The 19317-nt window shown below is 37.1% G+C and overlaps 1 protein-coding gene across 2 annotated transcripts in view; it reads left to right on the top strand.

The window, feature by feature from the left end:
- TPST1 (tyrosylprotein sulfotransferase 1) overlaps positions 1 to 19317 on the top strand; it is a 166063-nt gene that overhangs the window by 27746 nt on the left and 119000 nt on the right. For both annotated transcript variants that reach the window (XM_042972052.1, XM_042972053.1), the window contains exon 2: positions 9138 to 10083. In XM_042972052.1, the coding sequence (XP_042827986.1) occupies positions 9239 to 10083 (845 nt within the window). In that variant the 5' untranslated portion in view covers positions 9138 to 9238. The remainder of the gene's footprint in view (positions 1 to 9137; positions 10084 to 19317) is intronic.

Genomic DNA, 19317 nt, shown 5'->3' with positions numbered 1-19317 from the left:
TCTGGGGCGCCTGGGTGGCTCACTCCGTTAAACGTCCAACAATTGGTTTCGGTCATGATCTCACAGTTCATGGGTTTGAGCCCCACATTGGACTCTCCACTGACAGTGTGGAGTCAGCTTGGGATTCTCTCTCTCCCTCTCCCTGCTCTTGTGCAGGCACACTGTCTCTCTCTCAGAATAAATAAATAAACTTAAAAAAAAATAAAAACAAAAAAAAGGAACCCACTCACCCCTGCTCAGGGATTCACTACTTTGGAAGTTATGCTCCCTGATCTCTTTATTTGCTGCAAATAGTTTCCTTTGTGTGATAACTCTGTACCTGGTCTCTACCTGTAACTTACCAGAGAGCAAACCCACATTGGTTTAGTTCTAGATCCTTTCAGTAAAGTTATTAGGCAGCCATTAAAGTGACTTACAAGTATGTTTCTGGACATGGAAACATGTTAACATATTTCTGGGTTTTGTCTTGTTAGGTATTTTACTGAGAATTTGGGGTATTTTAATGGGAAGTTTTACTTCCCATTGGTTGCTGCTATAGTAACTTGGAGCTCTGTCATGTTACCTTTTGGTTGGTGAATATTTTGTATCTGATATGTGCTTAGAGAAGATTTCAGAGAGGTAGTTATCTTGTTTTTATACAATTGAATTTTAAATTGTTGCACAAGTTATTTTTGAAAGAAGTTGACTCATTTGTTACATATTGAATTCTGACATGTATCAGAGGTTAAGTTAAATGTAATTTAAAATGCATGTAGTACAGGGGCACCTGGGTGGCTCAGTTGGTTGAGCGTCCGACTTCAGCTCAGGTCACGATCTTGCGGTCCGTGAGTTCGAGCCCCGTGTCAGGCTTCCGATTCTGTGTCTCCCTCTCTCTCTGCCCCTCCCCCGTTCATGCTCTGTCTCTCTGTCTCAAAAATAAATAAATGTTAAAAAAAAAAATTAAAATGCATGTAGTACTAAATTTTACCAAAAAGCTTTGCCATTTTAGAGTGATTTCTTAGCGATTACTGCTCTTCTCTCATTAAACATGCATTACACACCTACCACCGTACAAACAAATGGAATGTGCTAGAGGAATCATTCCTGTATAATTATCTAAAGCGAAACCAACCGTTATTAGAGTTAATTGCATCCCTAAGAGCACTTCTCTTTGCTTCACTAAGTAAGTTTTGTTTGCTTTGTTCAGATTTAAATGAATTTTTATTTCATCTCAGTGTTCATAAAATGGAAAACATGAAACAATTTTCCTAATATCATTTCTTTGCTCTTCTCAGTAAAACCCATTATTTATTTAATGTATTCCTATTACCACTGAATTTATCACCAGTAAACAATTCTTGATCAGAAACATTAACTAGAAGATTTAGAATAAAAAATTCTCCTGTTTTTGGTGTTCGATCTTTCTTTGGTGTTCATCTTTCTTCCCCATCCCCCATTTTTCTTCTCAAATTTCTCTTAAAATTTTTTTTGTTTTAAAATTTTTAATGTTATTTATTTTTGAGAGAGAGACACAGAGTGTGAACTATGGAGGGGCAGAAAGAAAGGGAGACAGAATCTGAAGCAGGCTCCAGGCTCCGAGCTGTCAGCACACAGCCCAGTGTGGGGCTTGAACTCATAAACTGCAAGTTCATGACTTTAGCTAAAATCAGAGGCTTAACTGACTGAGCCACCCAGGCACTCCAGTTTGTTGTTGTTGTTGTTGTTGTTGTTTGTTTTTGTTTTAAAGATTATTGTACAGTAAAATAGATTTTTTCTTTTGATGCATAGTTCTGTGAATTTTAATACATATATTTATTCATGTAACAACTACAGCAGTCAGGAGACAGAATAGTTCTGTCATCTCAGAAAACTCTATATCCCTTTAAAGTTAACAGTTTTCTGGCATCCAGTGATCTATGGTTTTGCCTTTTGAGACTATTTTATAAATAGGAATATTTTTTGAGATTGGCTTCTTTCATTCAGCATGCATAATACCTTTGGGATTCACCCAAGTTGTGTTTATCAAGAGTTTGTTCCTTTTTGTTGCTGAGTAGTATCCCAGCAATGGATGTACCATGGTTTATCTAGATTTACACATTGAAGGACATTGGGTTAGTTTTCAGTTTTTGGTGATTGTGAACAGGGCTACTATAGACATTCACATGCAGGTTTTATGTGAACATAGATTTCACTTCTGTAGGATAAATCTCAGTAGTACAATTATTGGGTTGTAGGGTAAGTATGTTTACATTATTAGAATTTACAGAACACCTTTTCAGATGTATCATTGTGTATTCCCAGAAATGTATGAGTTCAGTTGCTCCTCATCTTTATTAGCACTCGATATTGCCAAGTGTTTTTTTTTTTATTTTAGCCAGTCTATTAAGTGTATAGTGTTTTTTTTTTAAAAAACCACAATATTATTGAGATATAATCCACATAACCAAAAAATTCTCCACAGTCTAGGTTTAGAACATTTTCATCACCCCAAAAAGAAACTACATAGTAGTCACTTTCATCTTCCCTCTCCCCTCAGCCCCAGGCAACTACTAATTTTTCTGTCTACAGATTTGCCTGTTTTGGACATTTCATATAAATGGAATCATATATGATCTTTTATGAGCTGCTTTAATCAATTAGAATAATGTTTTCAAGCTTTGTCTCCATTGAATTCTGTATCAGTACTTCACACCTTTTATGGCTGGATAATACTCCATTGTATGGATATACCATATTTTGTTTATCCATTTATCAGTTGGTAGACATTGGGGTTGCTACTTTTTAGCTATGAATAATGATGCTGTGAAAATCTGTGTACAAGTTTTTCTGTGAATACATTTTTAGTTCTCTTGGGCGGAATTGCTGGATCATATGCTAGCTAGTTCCACATTTGCCCTTTTGAGGACCTGCCAAACTTTTCTAAAGTGGCTACACCATTTTACAGTCCCACCCACCAGCAGTATATGAGTATTCCAATTTTTCCACATTTTCATCAACACTTGTGATCTGTTTTTGATTGTAGCCATCTAATGGGTATTAAATGCTATCCCATTGTGGTTTTGATTTGCATTTTCCTAAAGAGATGATATTGAACATCTTCTCAAGTGCACATTGACCATTTATATATCTTCTTTGGAGAAATGTCTATACAGATTTTTTGCCCACTTTTTATTGGGTTATCTTTTTCAAAAAAAAATTTAATTTTAAATTTACATCCAAGTTAGCATATAGTGCAATAAAGATTTCAGGAGTAGATTCCAGTGATTCATCCCCTATGTATAATACCCAGTGCTCATCCCAGCAAGTTTCTTCCTTAATGCCCCTTACCTATTTTAGCCCATCCCCCCTTTACACAGCCCCTCCAGCAACCCTCAGTTTATTCTCTATATTTAAGAGTCTCTAATGTTTTGTCTCCCTCCGTGTTTTTACATTATTTTTGCTTCCCTTCCCTTATGTTCATCTGTTTTGTATCTTAAATTACACACGAATGAAGTCATATATTTGTCTTTTTCTGACTGACTTATTTTGCTTAGCATAATACCCTCTAGTTCTACCCACGTTGTTGCAAATAGCAAGATTTCATTCTTTTTGATTGCCGAGTAATACTACATTGTGTGTGTGTCTGTGTGTGCACATCTTCTTTATTCATTCATCTGTCGATGGACATTTGGACTCTTCCCCTCCTTTGGCTCTTGTCGATAGCACTGCTATAAACATTGGGGTGCGTGTTTCGAAAGAGCACACCTGTATCCCTTGGATATGTACCTAGTAGTGTAATTGCTGGGTCATAGGGTAGGCCTATTTTTAATTTTTTGAGGAACCTCCACACTGTTTTCCAGAGCGGCTGCACCAGTTTGCATTCCCATCAGCAGTGCAAAAGAGATCGTCTTTCTCCGCATCCTCGCCAACATCTGTTGTTGCCTGAGTTGTTAATTTTAGCCATTCTGACTGGTGTGAGGTGGTATTCATTGTGGTTTTAGTTTGTATTTCCTTGATGATGAGTTCTGTTATTTATCTTTATTGTTGAATTGTAACAGTTCTTTATATATTCTGGATAGAAGTCCTTTATTAGATACGTGATTTGTATATATTTTCTCTCATTTTTTGATTTGTCTTTCACCTTCAGAATGGTGTTCTTTGAAGCACAAATGTTTTTAGTTGTGATGAAGTCTATTTTATCTGTTTTTAATATGTCTCTTATGCTTTTGGTCTTGTATCTAAGAAACTATGGCCACAAAGATTTACACCTGTTTTCTTCTCAGTTTTATAGTTTTAGCTCTTACATTTAGGTCTCCAGTTCATTTTGAGTAAATATTTGTGAACAGGTGTTTAACTTCATTCTTTCACATGTGGATGTCCAGTTTTCCCAGCACCATTTGTTGAAAAGGTTGCTCTTTCCTCACATCAAAGGATGCTCAACATCATGCATCGTCAGAGAATTGCAAATCAAAACTATAATGAGATATTACCTCACACCTGTCAGAATGGCTAAAATTAAAAAAAAACACAAGAAAAAATAAGTGTTGATGAGCATGTGGACAAAAAGGAACACTTGTGCACTATTGGTGGGAATGCAAACTGGTACAGCCACTCTAGAAAACAGTATGGAGTTTCCTCAAAAAGTTAAACATAGAACTACCCTACAACCTAGTAATTGCACTACTGGGTATCTAACCCCAAACTACAAAAACACTAATTCAAAGGAATACATTCACCCCATGTTTATAGCAGCATTATTTCCTCTAGCCAAGATATGGAGGCAGCACAGTGTTCATAGATAAATGAATGGATAAAGAAGCAGGAGATACACACACACATGCACACATACACGTATATATATATATATATATATATATATATATATACACACACACACACATATATATATATATATACACATACACCTCACACATACACATACAATGGAAAATTATTCAGCCATAAAAAATAATGAAATCTTGACATTTGCAACAATGTGGGTGGAGCTAGAAAGTATAATGCTAAGTGAAATAGTCAGAGAAAGACAAATACTGTATGATTTCACCCATATGTGGAATTTAAGAAACAAACAAACAAAGGAAAAAACAGAGAAACCAAGAAACGGGTTCTTTTTAAAAAAATTTTTAATGTTTTTTATTTTTTCTTAGAGAGAGTGGGGAAGGGGCAGAGAGAGAGGGAGACACAGAATTCGAAGCAGGCTCCAGGCTCCGAGCTGTCAGCACAGAGCCTGACGCGGGGCTCGAACTCATGAACTGTGAGATCATGACCTGAGCCGAAGTCGGACACTTTACCGACTGAAACACCCAGGCGCCCCAAGAAACAGATTCTTAACTGTAGAGAACAAACTGATGGTTACCGGAGGGGCTGTGGGTAGGGGATAAGGTGAAATAGATGAAGGGGATTAAAGAGTGTACTTATCATGATGAGCACTGAGTAATGTGTAGAAGTGTTGGATCACTATATTGCACTCCTAATGCTCATATAACACTTTTTGTTAACTGTACTGGAATAAAAATAAAAAATGTAATTAAATAAAAAGAAAGAAAAGAAAAATCAATTGACCATAAATGTAAAGGTGTATTACTGGATTTGTGATTCTGTTCCATTCATCTGTATGCTTGTTTTTATGCCAGCACTACATTGTCTTCATTATTGTAGTTTTGTAGTTAAGTTTTGAGGTTGGGAATTGTGCATATTCTAGCATTATTCTTTTTCACGATGGTTTTGCCTAGGGTGAGAGTGTATAAATCTGAATAGGATTAAGTAACTCCCTGCTTAAAAATCTTTAAATCAGTCACATCTGATTGCATCTATCATAAAATTTCATATCCCTAAACTGATCCACCAGATTTAATCTGACCCCTACCCATCTTTCCAGTTTCATCATTGACCTGTTTTTCTTGCTCACTGCTTTACCTAGCTCCTTAAAAGCTTTAAAATGCCTTTCCATTGCAAGGCTTTTGTATATCCATTTGCTTTTGCTTAGAATGCTCTTGTTTTCACTTTACCTAATTCCTACTCACTGTTCAGATCTCTACCTAAATATCATTTTTAAAATGTTGTTTTTCTTTTTCATTCCATTTTCTGTGTTACTTTCTTTTCTCTCCATTGTTTACTTCCTACCTGCCCCCTTTTAAACTGAATATTGGTATAACATCTTAAGTGTGTCTTCTATATCATGGATTCTGTTTTTTGCATAGATATTTCAATGCTATGTTGCCACCAATGTTCCTTTTTTTTTTTTTTCTTTATTTTAAAGTAGGCTCCATGCTGTGCATGGAGCCCAATGCAGGGCTTGAACTCACGACCTTGAGATCAAGAGCTAAGCTGAGATCAAGAGTCAGATACTTAACCTACTGAGCCACCTAGGCGCCCCACTACCAGTGTCCTTAATTAATGCTTTTTTTTTTTTTTTTTTTTTTTTTTTTGCAGTCTTTTCGTATTAAGCTGATCTTTTAATCTCAACCTGTTCTCACTTTGTGGTTCTTTGTTGCAGCTTTATAATGAAGTACTGTGCCTGGTACAGTAATATATGTTCAAATATGTGACTAAAGGAATGAATACATGAGTAAACAAAAACCAGATCTTGGTGTAACCTACTGAGACTATCAAAATATTTTTCTACAGAAGTATTCCTTTAAAACCCAAAAAACATAAAGCCCGGCTATGTTGAGGTATAACTTATGTACCCTAAGACTTATCCATTGTAAGAGTGTAATTCAGTGATTTTTAGTAGATTTTATAAGGTTGTGCAAGTCTCACAACAGTCCAGTCTTAGAACATTTCCATTACTGCAAAAAGTCCCGTTATGCCTATTTGTCATTAAATTCCTGCTTCCACCTCCTGCTTTCTGTCTCTATAAATTTGCCTTTTATGGACATTTCATATAAATGTATGCTGATGTAGTTGCTCAGATACACACACACACACACACACACACACGCACGTAAAATTATTTGCATTTTTAAGCATGGCTTTCTAGGGGTTGCCTTCCTGTCAGCACAGTTCATTGGACAGTGGTTGTGCTCTGATATCTTAAGCCAGTGCGACTTTTCGTCTGCCAGTGGATCTGCATATGGGTAGAGGAGCACATTCAAAGTTGAGGCCATTTTCAAATCTGCACTGGTGTTTAAGGACTCACAATTCCTTTTGTGTCTCCTCTGCCTCCATGCACCTGTGAGCTGGCGTTGAGTTTGCCAATCATGATTACAAACTGAGACTACTGGAGCTGTTCATCCTCCTTGCTCACCTGCCACCTGGAACATCACTTACACTGACAGCACAGCTGACAGTGTGTGTTATTCACCACTCCAAAATGAGTGACTCCCTTTGATCCTGGGAGCAAAGCCATAGTCTTCATAGTTTCCCTGCCTTGCCCTGCTCTGCAGAACCTCTGTCCTACTAAGTGAGTGGATGGTGGGGTGGGAATAGTCTTAGGCAAGAATGTCATAGACTTTCATTGTTCTTCCTCGACATTTAGCAGTTTTTCAAACATAGATGCTGCTTAGGTTGTTGTATTCCTTTGTTGATTTCCAGAGGACTGATGGGGTTTCTGTCAGCTTCATCTTGCTTAGTTTTGGGGGAGAATTGCCTACCTTCTCACTAGTCCATAGCTAGACGTCCTGCCTCTCAGGAGGTATTCTTTTTTTAGCATAGCTAGTCCTTTCCCCAGGTGTACTTACTATTAGGAGACATATAAGGAAGGGAGAATTTTTAAGGAATTAGCTCATGTTATTGAAGTGCTGGCATTTCTAAAATCCACAGAGCAGTCTGGCCGGTAAGACTTGATGTTAGCTTTGAGTCCAAATTCTGCAGGGCAGCAAGCTGGAAATTCAGGTACAGTTTCTGTATTACTGTCTTGAAGAGAATACCTTTTTCTTCAGAAAACCTGTCTCTTCTAAGGATTTCAGTTGTTGGATGAGGCCCACTCATATTATGAAGGGTAATCTGCTTTAATCAGAGTCTGTTGATTTCATCGTTAATCATATCTAACAAAAACCTTCACAGCAACATCTAGACCAAACTAGTATTTGGTGTTTGACCAAACACTGGGCACCATAATGGCTTAGTTGACATATAAAATTAACCATCACATTTGCCCTCTGAGGATTCAGGGCACATTTTTTTAGTCTAGGTGTAGTCTGATTGCTGTCTGCTTTGCTCCAGCTAAACTAGTATTTCCATACTATGTGTATTTTACATATACTTAGTATATATATTTTACATAGTATATATGTTTTACATACATGCCCTTGCTTCTACACATCCACACCTTGGTCATAGTGTATCTTCAGCTTAGAATACTCTGTGTATCTAAACCTTCTCTGTTCTTCTGAAGGCTAGATCACAAACACACACGTAATTGTCTTTTCACAGTACACACCAGTTCTCCTGAACTACTTTTTGCCTAAATATGCTGTGTTCTGTCATGCCATTGTGCTTTTGCACACAAGTTCCTACTGCTTAGAGTACTCTCCCTCTTATTTTCTATAAGGCTTTTATAGATTCCTCTGGTGGACTTATGTGCTCCTTTTCATTATACTCTTGTTGTTTATATCTACTAAGGTACTGATTGCATTTTGTTGTCATTGTTTACATATCTTTCTGTCCATGAGACTTTGTTTCCTGAGAGCAAGGGTCAGTGCACTGCTGTCGTTTTCAAAGCTTATCCTCAGCCACACCCAAGTATCTGGCCTGTAGTATCTAAATAAATAATTTGTGGAATGAATAAACTAAATCTACGTTAAAGATTTGGAAGTTGTATATTTCTTCTGTAATTTCTCTTTAGGGTAGAATGTGGAGATAATGACTTCTTGGGGATGAAGCAAATCTGAATACTAGAGATGAGCCTTGGGTTAGACCTCAAACATACTTGGTCATATTAAATATTTGCATAACCCACTGATAGAAATAGTTTTATTTATTTTTCCATTCTGTGGAAGGTACAAAGCTTCAGAATTGTCACATTAAGAAATGCTGTTTCTGATTAGAAATGATTTATTTTTGCTTGCACTTGTGTATACTTGTGTTCTAAGAATATCACAGTATGTAAGACAGCTTTAGCTTCTTTCTAGCCAGAATGTAATGGTGATCACTGATGACTAATTTGTGAACAGTTTTAATGTGATGATAAAATAGCTTTTTCCTTTTCTCACTAGATGTTGATCATCTTTCTGAAGTAGAATCTCCATGGCCTGAACATTTTCTGAAAATTATTTTGAGCAGAATATCTATTTAATAACAAGATAACTACATCAAGATGGTTGGAAAACTGAAGCAGAACTTACTATTGGCATGTCTGGTTATTAGTTCTGTGACTGTGTTTTACTTGGGCCAACACGCCATGGAATGTCATCACCGAATAGAAGAACGTAGCCAGCCCCTCAAATTGGAGAGCACAAAGACCACTGTGAGAACTGGCCTGGACATCAAAGTGAATAAAACCTTTGCCTATCACAAAGATATGCCTTTGATATTTATTGGAGGTGTGCCTCGGAGTGGAACCACACTCATGAGGGCCATGCTAGATGCACACCCTGATATTCGCTGTGGAGAGGAAACCAGAGTCATTCCCCGAATCCTGGCCTTGAAGCAGATGTGGTCACGGTCAAGTAAAGAGAAAATACGCTTGGATGAGGCTGGTGTTACTGATGAAGTGCTGGATTCTGCCATGCAAGCCTTCTTACTAGAAATTATTGTTAAGCATGGGGAACCAGCCCCTTATTTATGTAATAAAGATCCTTTTGCCCTGAAATCCTTAACTTACCTTGCTAGGTTATTCCCTAATGCCAAATTTCTCCTCATGGTCCGAGATGGCCGGGCATCAGTACATTCAATGATTTCTCGGAAAGTTACTATAGCTGGGTTTGACCTGAATAGCTATAGAGACTGTTTGACCAAGTGGAATCGTGCCATAGAGACCATGTATAATCAATGTATGGAAGTTGGCTATAAAAAATGCATGTTAGTTCACTATGAACAACTTGTCTTACATCCTGAACGGTGGATGAGAACGCTCTTAAAGTTCCTTCATATTCCATGGAACTACTCAGTATTACATCATGAAGAGATGATTGGGAAAGCTGGGGGAGTATCTCTGTCAAAGTGAGTAGAAGTTGTTTTTTGGTTTTTTTGGCCCTGTGTTCAGGTAGTAAAGGGGTGTGTGTGTGTGTGTGTGTGTGTGTGTGTGTGTGTGTGTCTGTCTGTGTGTGTGTGTCTGTGTGTGTCTGTGTGTGTCTGTGTGTGTGTGTAAACTACAGAACGTGTTTCTGGAACAGATAACTTCATCAGTGAGTTTTTTAAAAGATTTTTTTAATGTTTATTTATTCTTGAGAGAGTGAGAGAGCGTGAGTGGGGGAGGGGCAGAGAGAGAGAGAAGAAGACACAGGATCTGAAGCAGGCTCCAGGCTCCGAGCTGTCATCACAGAGCCTGACATGGGGCTCAGACCCACAAACTCCGAGATCATGACCTGAGCTTAAGTGGGACACCTAACCTACTGAGCCACCCAGGTGTCCCTTTCAATGAGTTGTTTTAAAAATTCATTATAGGCCCTTTCATTTATTTAATTCATTTGTATTTTTATGAATTGTGGTTCTTATTTATTTGATAGAAGCCAGCCCAATTTATAGCAGTGAAAGGTATTTTTCTTTAATGTCCATCATTCAATTTTAGCGACTCCTGATTTCTAATTTCTAGGTAGTTTTATTAATAACAGTAGTCGACTTTTGTTTGGATTAAGGTTAATATGAGGAGAAGCATCTAATGTTGGTGAGCAAGTGGTGAATTCTAAGCATTTTGGAATTTTTAGTGATAGAGAAATATAAAGACTAAAATGATCTAACCCAGTCCCTTCATTTTACAGGTAGGAAGACTTAGTCAGAAAGTAAAAATGATTTACTCAAATTGAGATGGGAAGGCCAGGATTAGAATCTGTGCTTTGGTCTCAATGGGGTAGTGCCATTTTCCATGGTGTTTTATAGCACATAGTGCTTCTTTTGTCATCTGATGGATCTTGATTTTTTTAAAGGGTAGAGAACTCCAAAATTTGGAAGCTCAATCCATAATCCATATAGGAAGTTCCTTAGATTCAAATACTTCTAGAACTATTGCATTTTTCTTTCTTTCTTATGAAATAGTGACTGGGGTGCCCTGACTTGATCCGACAACCTGATTTGATGACTTATATACCTAGAATATGGATATAAAAATGGAAACTACTGTTAAATTCACATAGCGTATTTTTATGAGGAAGAAGTTGGGTGTAACTAAGTTTTATTTTATTTCTTATCTTTTTCCATTCATAAAAGTAATATGTACCTGCTGTCAAAAAAACCCCAAAAAACAAAAAGCAGTGTACTTCCCTTCTGTACCCTGCTTTTTCCTACCAGGGAATATCTTCTTGATTTCTTTTTTCAATGTATAGAACTTGTGCAGTGAGTATTGATTCCTGATGTAGATAATTTGAAAGGAGCAGCTGCATTTCTGCACCTAACTTACAGGTATGGTGATAAATTATTAGGTATTATCACTCTACTGGCTCTGGGTTCTGTTTATTGATTCAAAGAGAATTATAGCCATAGCTAATGTCATCGCAGTTTATTGTTCTTTTCATATAATAGACCATAACTAATTTCTAATCACTTGTATTCGTAGGTTAGCATTTCACTTTGTGTGCTTGTATGTTGGCCCAGAGATTCTGTTGCTGGCTCCTTCTAGTAACACAAAATAACACCAAACCCCTGCACCCATGCCATCCCTAGTCTCTCCAAGGAGGGATTAAGGAGATATGCTCAAGGTAAATTTTGGTGGAAATCAGGACAAGATCATTTTACATATATAATTACTATGTTTAAGGCAAACATGAATACCAAGGAAATTCATAGAAATTACAAACAAATGGATTTTAGAAGGGGAAGAGACCTTACTTAACATTTAGCATACAGAATGGAGGCCCAGTGAGGTTCTGTGCTTTTTCAAGAATCATACATGGCAGAACCATGACTAGAATTTCCAATGCTTATTCCAAATTTCTTGCTATTATATGAGTTTTTTTAAATTAAGGTATACTTACATATCAAATGCACAGATTCGGTGTACAATTTGATGAATATTTGTATCTGTATACACTTGTATAATCACCATCTGTATAAAAATACAGAAAATTCCCAGTACCCACTAGGCTCCTTCGTGCTCCTTCTCAGTTAACATCCTCCTCAACCCAAAAGTAACCACTGTTTCATCCTCTGTCACCAGAGGTGCTATGACATTGTATATGAAGTTCAGAAATAGCCTTGCTTGTTTTTGAACTTCCTATAAATGCAAGCATGCCTATTTATTATTTTTTGCCTGGTTTCTTTCATTTAACATAAGATATACCCATACCATTGTATGGGTTGATTTTTTTCATTGCTATGTAATATTCCAATGTATAGATATAACACAATTTATCCATTGTTCCTTTGGTGAACATTTGGTGTTTCCAGTTTGGGGCTATTATGGATAAAGTTGCTAACACCATTCCTGTACATTACTATTGGTGGACATAAGCATTGATTTTTCTTGGGTAAAGAAAAAGGAGTAAAGTCACTGGATCATAAAATATCTCTGTATCTCTATATTTATATGTCTTTAACAGATGCTTAATTGTTTTTCACAGTGTCTGCACCAGCAATGTATGGCTATAGTATGCACTTATGTATTATAGTTGCTTTGCATCTTTGCTAACAACTTGTATTCTCAGTCCTTTTAATTTTAGCAGGGCTACAAGTATTTTTTAAACTTAAAAGCAAAACAAAATAACAACATTTGAATTCCTTTTTGAAACAAATCTTCCCAGAGTTCCAATGTAAAACAGATAAAAACAGAGCTGTTTTGTTTGAGGCAGGTCCAATCTAGGCTGTACTGCTTTTAAGGCTGAGTCTCTGTTCTCAAAAAGAGCTAATTGGGAGATGAGGCAGAAACATACAGAATTATTCCATTAATAAGTACCAAGTTGTAAATATCTCATATTACTTGAGAGTTGTGACCATAAGGAATTCATAGCCCAGAGTCAGTCATCCTGTGTGCTTTGCTTTCCTATAAACGTTTTTATTCTGGGGAAATTGTTTAAAGTCAGTATTTTAATATTTATTTTTGTATTATTTAGTACTAAAATATGGAAAATATTTATGCAGTTTTGAAGGCTTGAAGATATCACCAGATGGTTCAGGATCATATGCAGAGATTGTTGAAGACAGTGATAAGGAAAGCCTTCACAGTTCTACCTGCCTTATTTTGTTAACTATGAAAGTTAAGCTTTCCTTTGCTTTGCTTAGGAATTTCCAGTTGTTTTCAGTTAGAGTGGTACCTCTTGCCTGCCTGGTCATTTCCAGTTACAGTAGGGGCATAGGGTAATCATCTGCTAGTATATTTAAGAGTTCCTCTATGAAAGAATTTGGTGGAAGAAAGCATTCTTTCATTCTGGGATGGTGAAGGGAGTCTTCATTAGAGACTGCTGAATATAGGATGGGCTTTTTTTTCCTTTCTTTTTTTTTTTTTTTAACTGAAAATAAAAGCCAAGTAATGAGTCGGGAAGGGATGAAAACAGATTCTTTGACTGGCTGATAAGTTTAGTTCTGCATTAAGGTACAACCATAGAATTTTAGGTATACTATTTATTGTGTTTTTAGATAGTCATTTCAAGTTCAGTAGAACTAGTTTCTCCAGTGATTGATGTTGTTAACGTTGATGTTTTGAACACTGTGTTCTATTTTAATAAATTATTCACCCATACTCTTCAATTTCATATTAAATTGAGCTATCGTCTTGAATATGATGGCTCCAAAATATGATAGAGAATTCACTGATTGCTTTTATTTCTTCCAAACTAATAGAGGATAGAAAAAAAAATGAGACATTTCTAAATGTCTTTTTGCCTTTCAAGAAATGTTTGTACAGCAAAGTAGAGGGGTATACATTTTAAGGGAAATACCTTATGCGAATTCTAATAGAATTTTCCAAGAGATTGAATATGGAGTAGGATTTTGCTGATTAGTGAATGGTATCTACTGCTGATGCCTGCTTCTCCAATATTTTGAGTAGGAAATGGAAATAAAGTTTGAGGCTATTTACATTAACTTCTCATGAATTGTGGAATTTTTGTGGAATTTCAGTAATTTCCATCTGGGAACATTCAGGAAGTTACTAGAGTATACAGCATTGTTCCTGCTTTTAAACTCATTATACCATAAAATTGCCTGGAACAAATAAAAATCATCAATAACAATAACAAAACAATGCACCATCGTATACTTAAAGGTGACCAAAATAAAACAGTATCCTAGGATCAGTAAACAAGTTTATTAGGTCCAAAGAGCAAAGTCAGAAAACAAAACAAAGCAAAATATAATGGTAACCCTTAAACCAGAACCAAAGAATCACATCTATAATTCAGAGACAAGTTATCCGCTTTTAGGGCAGAAAAAAAGATATGTAACTATTAAGCACAAATAGGTTAGAAGGGAAAAAAAGCAGCGGTAAGTAGAAGAGAACAAATAGGAATACAATAATTGACAGTCTCTGAATCTTCTAGTAAGTGAAGCAGAGAGAAAACTAGAAGTCAGATCCAGAACAAAGTATTAAATAACAAAAATTCAACGGAGTAAATCTTAAAGATTTAATTAGCGTTATTGATCAGTTCATGAATCAGGCAGAATCCCATCTAGCAAGTAGAGGGGAATTCCAAAGGGCTACAGAAAAGGAAAGGTTTTTAAAGGTAGAAAGCAAGTGGAAAAAAGGAAATTATTAGCAAAGAATCCATTGTTATAGACAAGGTTGCCCTCCTAAGGGGAATGGAAGGGGGTCTATCATTAAATTTATAAGTTCTGACCAGGAAATTCCCATTTTGACTGGTTAAAGGTTACATTTCAGGGGGTGTGAAACTGCAGTTAGATTAGGTATTAATTCTGGGTTTTTTTTGTTTTTTTTGTTTTTTTTTTTAATAAGAACCAGTTTAATTTGTTCTTTGCCTCTCTGTTGTCATCGACCTTAATTAGGTTGATTTGATATTGAACAAAAGGACCTCCACCAAACTTAACATACATAGTCTTATCACAGTTGGATGTAAGCACACAAAGATGGGCTTGGTGCCTGTCAGCTTAATGTGCTAGGTCATCATGAATTAGGGCCATCTTCAATGACTCTTGTAAGGAAGTATAAACATCCATTACACCTCCAGCAGCAATGACCCCCTCTGTAACCCTTGCATTCTGCTGACCATAACTTAGTCTTATGGCCACATATAAAAGGCTAGGGAATGTGTCTTTATTCTAAGCGACCATGTGCCCAACCAAGAGTTGGTGTTTCTTTTACCAAGGGGAATAGACTGGATATTGGATATTGCAGCTGAATCTTGAGTGCCCTCGAGCCTCTGCCTCCACACCGCTTGGCAGGTGGGGGGTGGGGGGTGGGGTGGGGACAGTGGGGAGGGAAGAGAGGTATTAAGTCTTGGTTTACTGACTTTGGAGCCTTCCTCAATCCAGTGACACCATTTTGGGCTTGTGGTTTTCTTTTTAAAACAATCAAATAAATAGGTGAGAGCAATGAAGACTGTTTTTGGAAATGGAGATACTCCTAAGTAGAATAGTTATTAAATTTAGAATATTAAATTTCTTCTTAGTGTTCAAAATGGAATTTAGTTTAGAAATTAAAATTTTTTATAATATAGGATCAACAGGGAAGGATAACAAAATGTCCACCTGAGAATTTTCTGAAATTGAAGGATGGGAAGAATATTATGAGCAAGTTAAGAGAAAGACAGGCTATGTTCATGCAAATGATGATCACTTCTATAGCATGTAAAATTAATAGCATGCAAATTAGGATTACAACTCTAGTAGCTCAGATTAAAATATCCCAGAATAATTTTGTAAATATTATTTTTTTAATTACTTTGGATTACTTATCCTTTGTGAAGGCAGTAAACCTAGCTTTATAAATCTGGTTGTGAATTGAATGTTAGCTAACAGAAATATTTTTGTAGTTGTGGAAATCGCTGTTCTTCTATTACAAATGGAAGAGATAAGTAGCTGAGAAGGGTAACTGCATAAACAATGAATGCAGATGACAGCAAAACAGGTTGCAAAAGAAAAAGAGCAGAGGAAAAATTGTATTTCAGAAAATTTTAGTGAAGAATGTGAAGAAACAGAGCAAGAACGTTAATAAAGCACAGTGCATACTTTTCTTGAAGACTATCACATTTGATGGCAAAAAGCAGAAATTGGGTATTAGATCACTTATTAATTTAGATTAAGTGTCTTTTCAAAAAATAGAGATCTAAAATAACCATGGTTTTAAACAAAATAGTGGCTGTTACATAAAAGAAGGCAGACCAAGGCTGGTTTGGAAGCTCTGTAGTCATCTGGCATTTAGGCTGCTTCCAGCTTTTGGCTCTTTCAGCCCCGTGGTTCAAGTTGGAGTTCCAATCATATCATCTGTGTCCTTAAGTAGCAGAACAGGGGATAGACTGGGCAAATAAGAAGGTGAATTTAATATTTTTTAAGGGCATTTCCCATGAATTTCCTTCGTTCCCTTACATTCCAGGTAGCCCCTCTCCTTGCATTCTACTGGCCATAACTGAGTCTCATGGCCACATATAAAAGGCTAGGGAATGTAGTCTTTATTCTAAGTGACCATGTGCCCAACCAAGAGCTGGTGTTTCTTTTACCAAGGGGAATAGACTGGATATTGGGATAGGCAGATAACAGTCTCTGCAATTCACTGACTACCTACTACGTGCCAGATACAGTGTTAAGGTCTCTGTCTTAAAGGTACACATGATCAAATAGCAGATACAGATTCATAACAGTACAATGTTAAGTATTATGGGAAACTAAGAAGAGGTAATGTGTGGTGTTCAGGAAGGCCTTCCTGGAGATTGTGGTATCAAACCGAGAAATAAAGTCGTGTTTCTTGACCTTGGCACTATTCACATTTTGGGTCAGATAATTCTTTGTTGTGGGGGTTGTCCTGTACGTTGTGGGGGTTGTCCTGTACATTGTGGGATGGAGCAGCATCCCTAGTCTCTACTCAATAGATGCCAGTAGCAAAACCCCTCCCCACTTTGTGACAATCAGAAATGTTTCCAGACATTGCCAAATGCCCCCTGTGGAGGCAAAAAACGCTCCCCATCTCCCCTCCTGTTGAGAATCATTGACCTAAAGGATAAGTAGCTCAACAAATAAAGGAAAGAGCATTCAGTTTTAACTTGCAGGATAAGGTGCTCCTTGGGTGAGCCATGGCTAGAGCGCTGTAGTTGTTCCTTGACTATCTAGTGTCTTTCTCTTCCTTAGCCAAATGAGCCATCAAGAGATATTACTCCTAGAAGCAGCCTGTGTCTAATTCTAGCCCTACAGTGTCCAAAAAGAAGAGATGGGTTGGAAGGCTTCTTGTGACATGACTCCTGGCCCAACCTAGGGGCCTAGGGGCAGGCACAAAAAGACTTAGGGAACAACTGGTCCCTGTTACACCGGACCTATGGACCCTGCCCTTCCACCATACAGTGAAAGTCACATACACACAATCTCACCTGGGCCCAGAATGTTTAATAGCCTAATATAATGTAACCTAATATAATTTTTAAAATATAGTAAAATAAAACAAGGCAGTAGTCACTTGGAAGTTACAATATGGACAAATTCTCAAAGAAACATCTAGGGTCACCTGAGTGGCTCAGTCAGCTGAGCATCTGACTTTGTCTCAGGTCATGATCTCACAGTTCATAGGTTTGAGCCCCACATTGGGCTCGGTGCTGACAGCTCAGAGCCTGGAGCCTACTTAAAATTCTGTGTCTCCTTCTCTCTCTGTCCCTCAAAAATAAATAAATATTACAACAGTTAAAAAAAAAAAAGATGAGAAACATCTCAAACTGTGGTATTTATGAGGACTATAGGCAGTTTGGTGTTGCTAGAAAGTTCATTTTCAGGTAGGACGTAGTGGGAAACAAGGCTTGAGAGAGTTGGTAAGGATCAGGCTGTGGAGGGCCTTATATTTTATGCTAAAGATCTTGAATTTTATCCTGTAGACCAGTTGCTTGCAAACTTCTCTTATTAGTGGGACACTCATTTAAAATCTCATGAGGAACCTTGGTTTCTAAAGTACCTAGAAGTGGAGTGGGTTTGTTTGAAGCAACATTTAATTCTGCTTGTATTTAACAAAACTGAAATGAAACTCATGGAATTATAAAATTTCTATTTTTTTTTTTTTTCAACGTTTTTTATTTATTTTTGGGACAGAGAGAGACAGAGCATGAACGGGGGAGGGGCAGAGAGAGAGGGAGACACAGAATCGGAAACAGGCTCCAGGCTCCGAGCCATCAGCCCAGAGCCTGACGCGGGGCTCGAACTCACGGACCGCGAGATCGTGACCTGGCTGAAGTCGGACGCTTAACCGACTGCGCCACCCAGGCGCCCCTCTATTTTGTTTTTAAAAGAAAAAATTGATTATAATGTCCTCCAGAATGTATAGAAATGATAAAAATTTGGGTATTATAATCGTTTCTAAGAACACTCAATAAGTATAAGTTTGACTTTATTAAAAAAGAAAATTCAACTGAGTAAATTTGAAAATCTAATTGGCTTTATTAAATGATTCTTCAATCAGGCAGCATCCCATCTAGCAAGGAGAGGGGAGCTCCACTGAGCTACACAAGAGGAAGGTTTTTTAAGGCAGAGAGAGGGCATAAAATAAAAAGGAATTTATTTGCAAGGAATGCATTGTTTAGGCAAGGTTGCCTTCCTAAGAGGAGTGGAAGGGGTCTGTCAATAAATTCCTAGTATTGACCAGGAAATTCTGTTGACTGGATAAATGTTACATTCCTGGCAGGTTGAAACTGCAGTTAGGTTAGTTATTAAGTCTTGGTTTCCTGACTTGGGCTTTAACCTAAGTGGCCCCATTTTGCACCTGTGGTTTTCCTTTTAACAATTATTCTGCCTCTTTTGATCAGGCTCTCATCTTAACTGAGAGATATGATCAAAATTTAAGGCATTAGCACCACTCCCAGCTACTACTTTGTAGTTCTTAGCAGCTTTTGTTGATCCTTTGTGTGGCATTCACAGGTCAAAACATTTTTGCGTTATCACTACTTGCTCACCTAAAAGATAATCAAGGGCTATTTTTTATCAAGAACAACTTTGGCCAGAGTCTAAAGATACCTTTGTTGGGGAGCTATTGCTTTAGTAGCAGATTCCACAACAATTTAAAAATTAAGGAGAAGTTCCTTATCATAGCCTCATTTACTTTTATCCCTAACCAAGGAAGTAGGGACCTGCCAAAAGGAGTGAATTCTGAATCATGAAAGCCCC

Source organism: Panthera tigris, chromosome E3, assembly GCF_018350195.1.
Source record: "Panthera tigris isolate Pti1 chromosome E3, P.tigris_Pti1_mat1.1, whole genome shotgun sequence".
Classification (NCBI taxonomy): domain Eukaryota; kingdom Metazoa; phylum Chordata; class Mammalia; order Carnivora; family Felidae; genus Panthera; species Panthera tigris.
The sequence above is the reverse complement of the archived record's forward strand: the minus strand, read 5'-3'. Positions and strand labels throughout refer to the sequence as shown.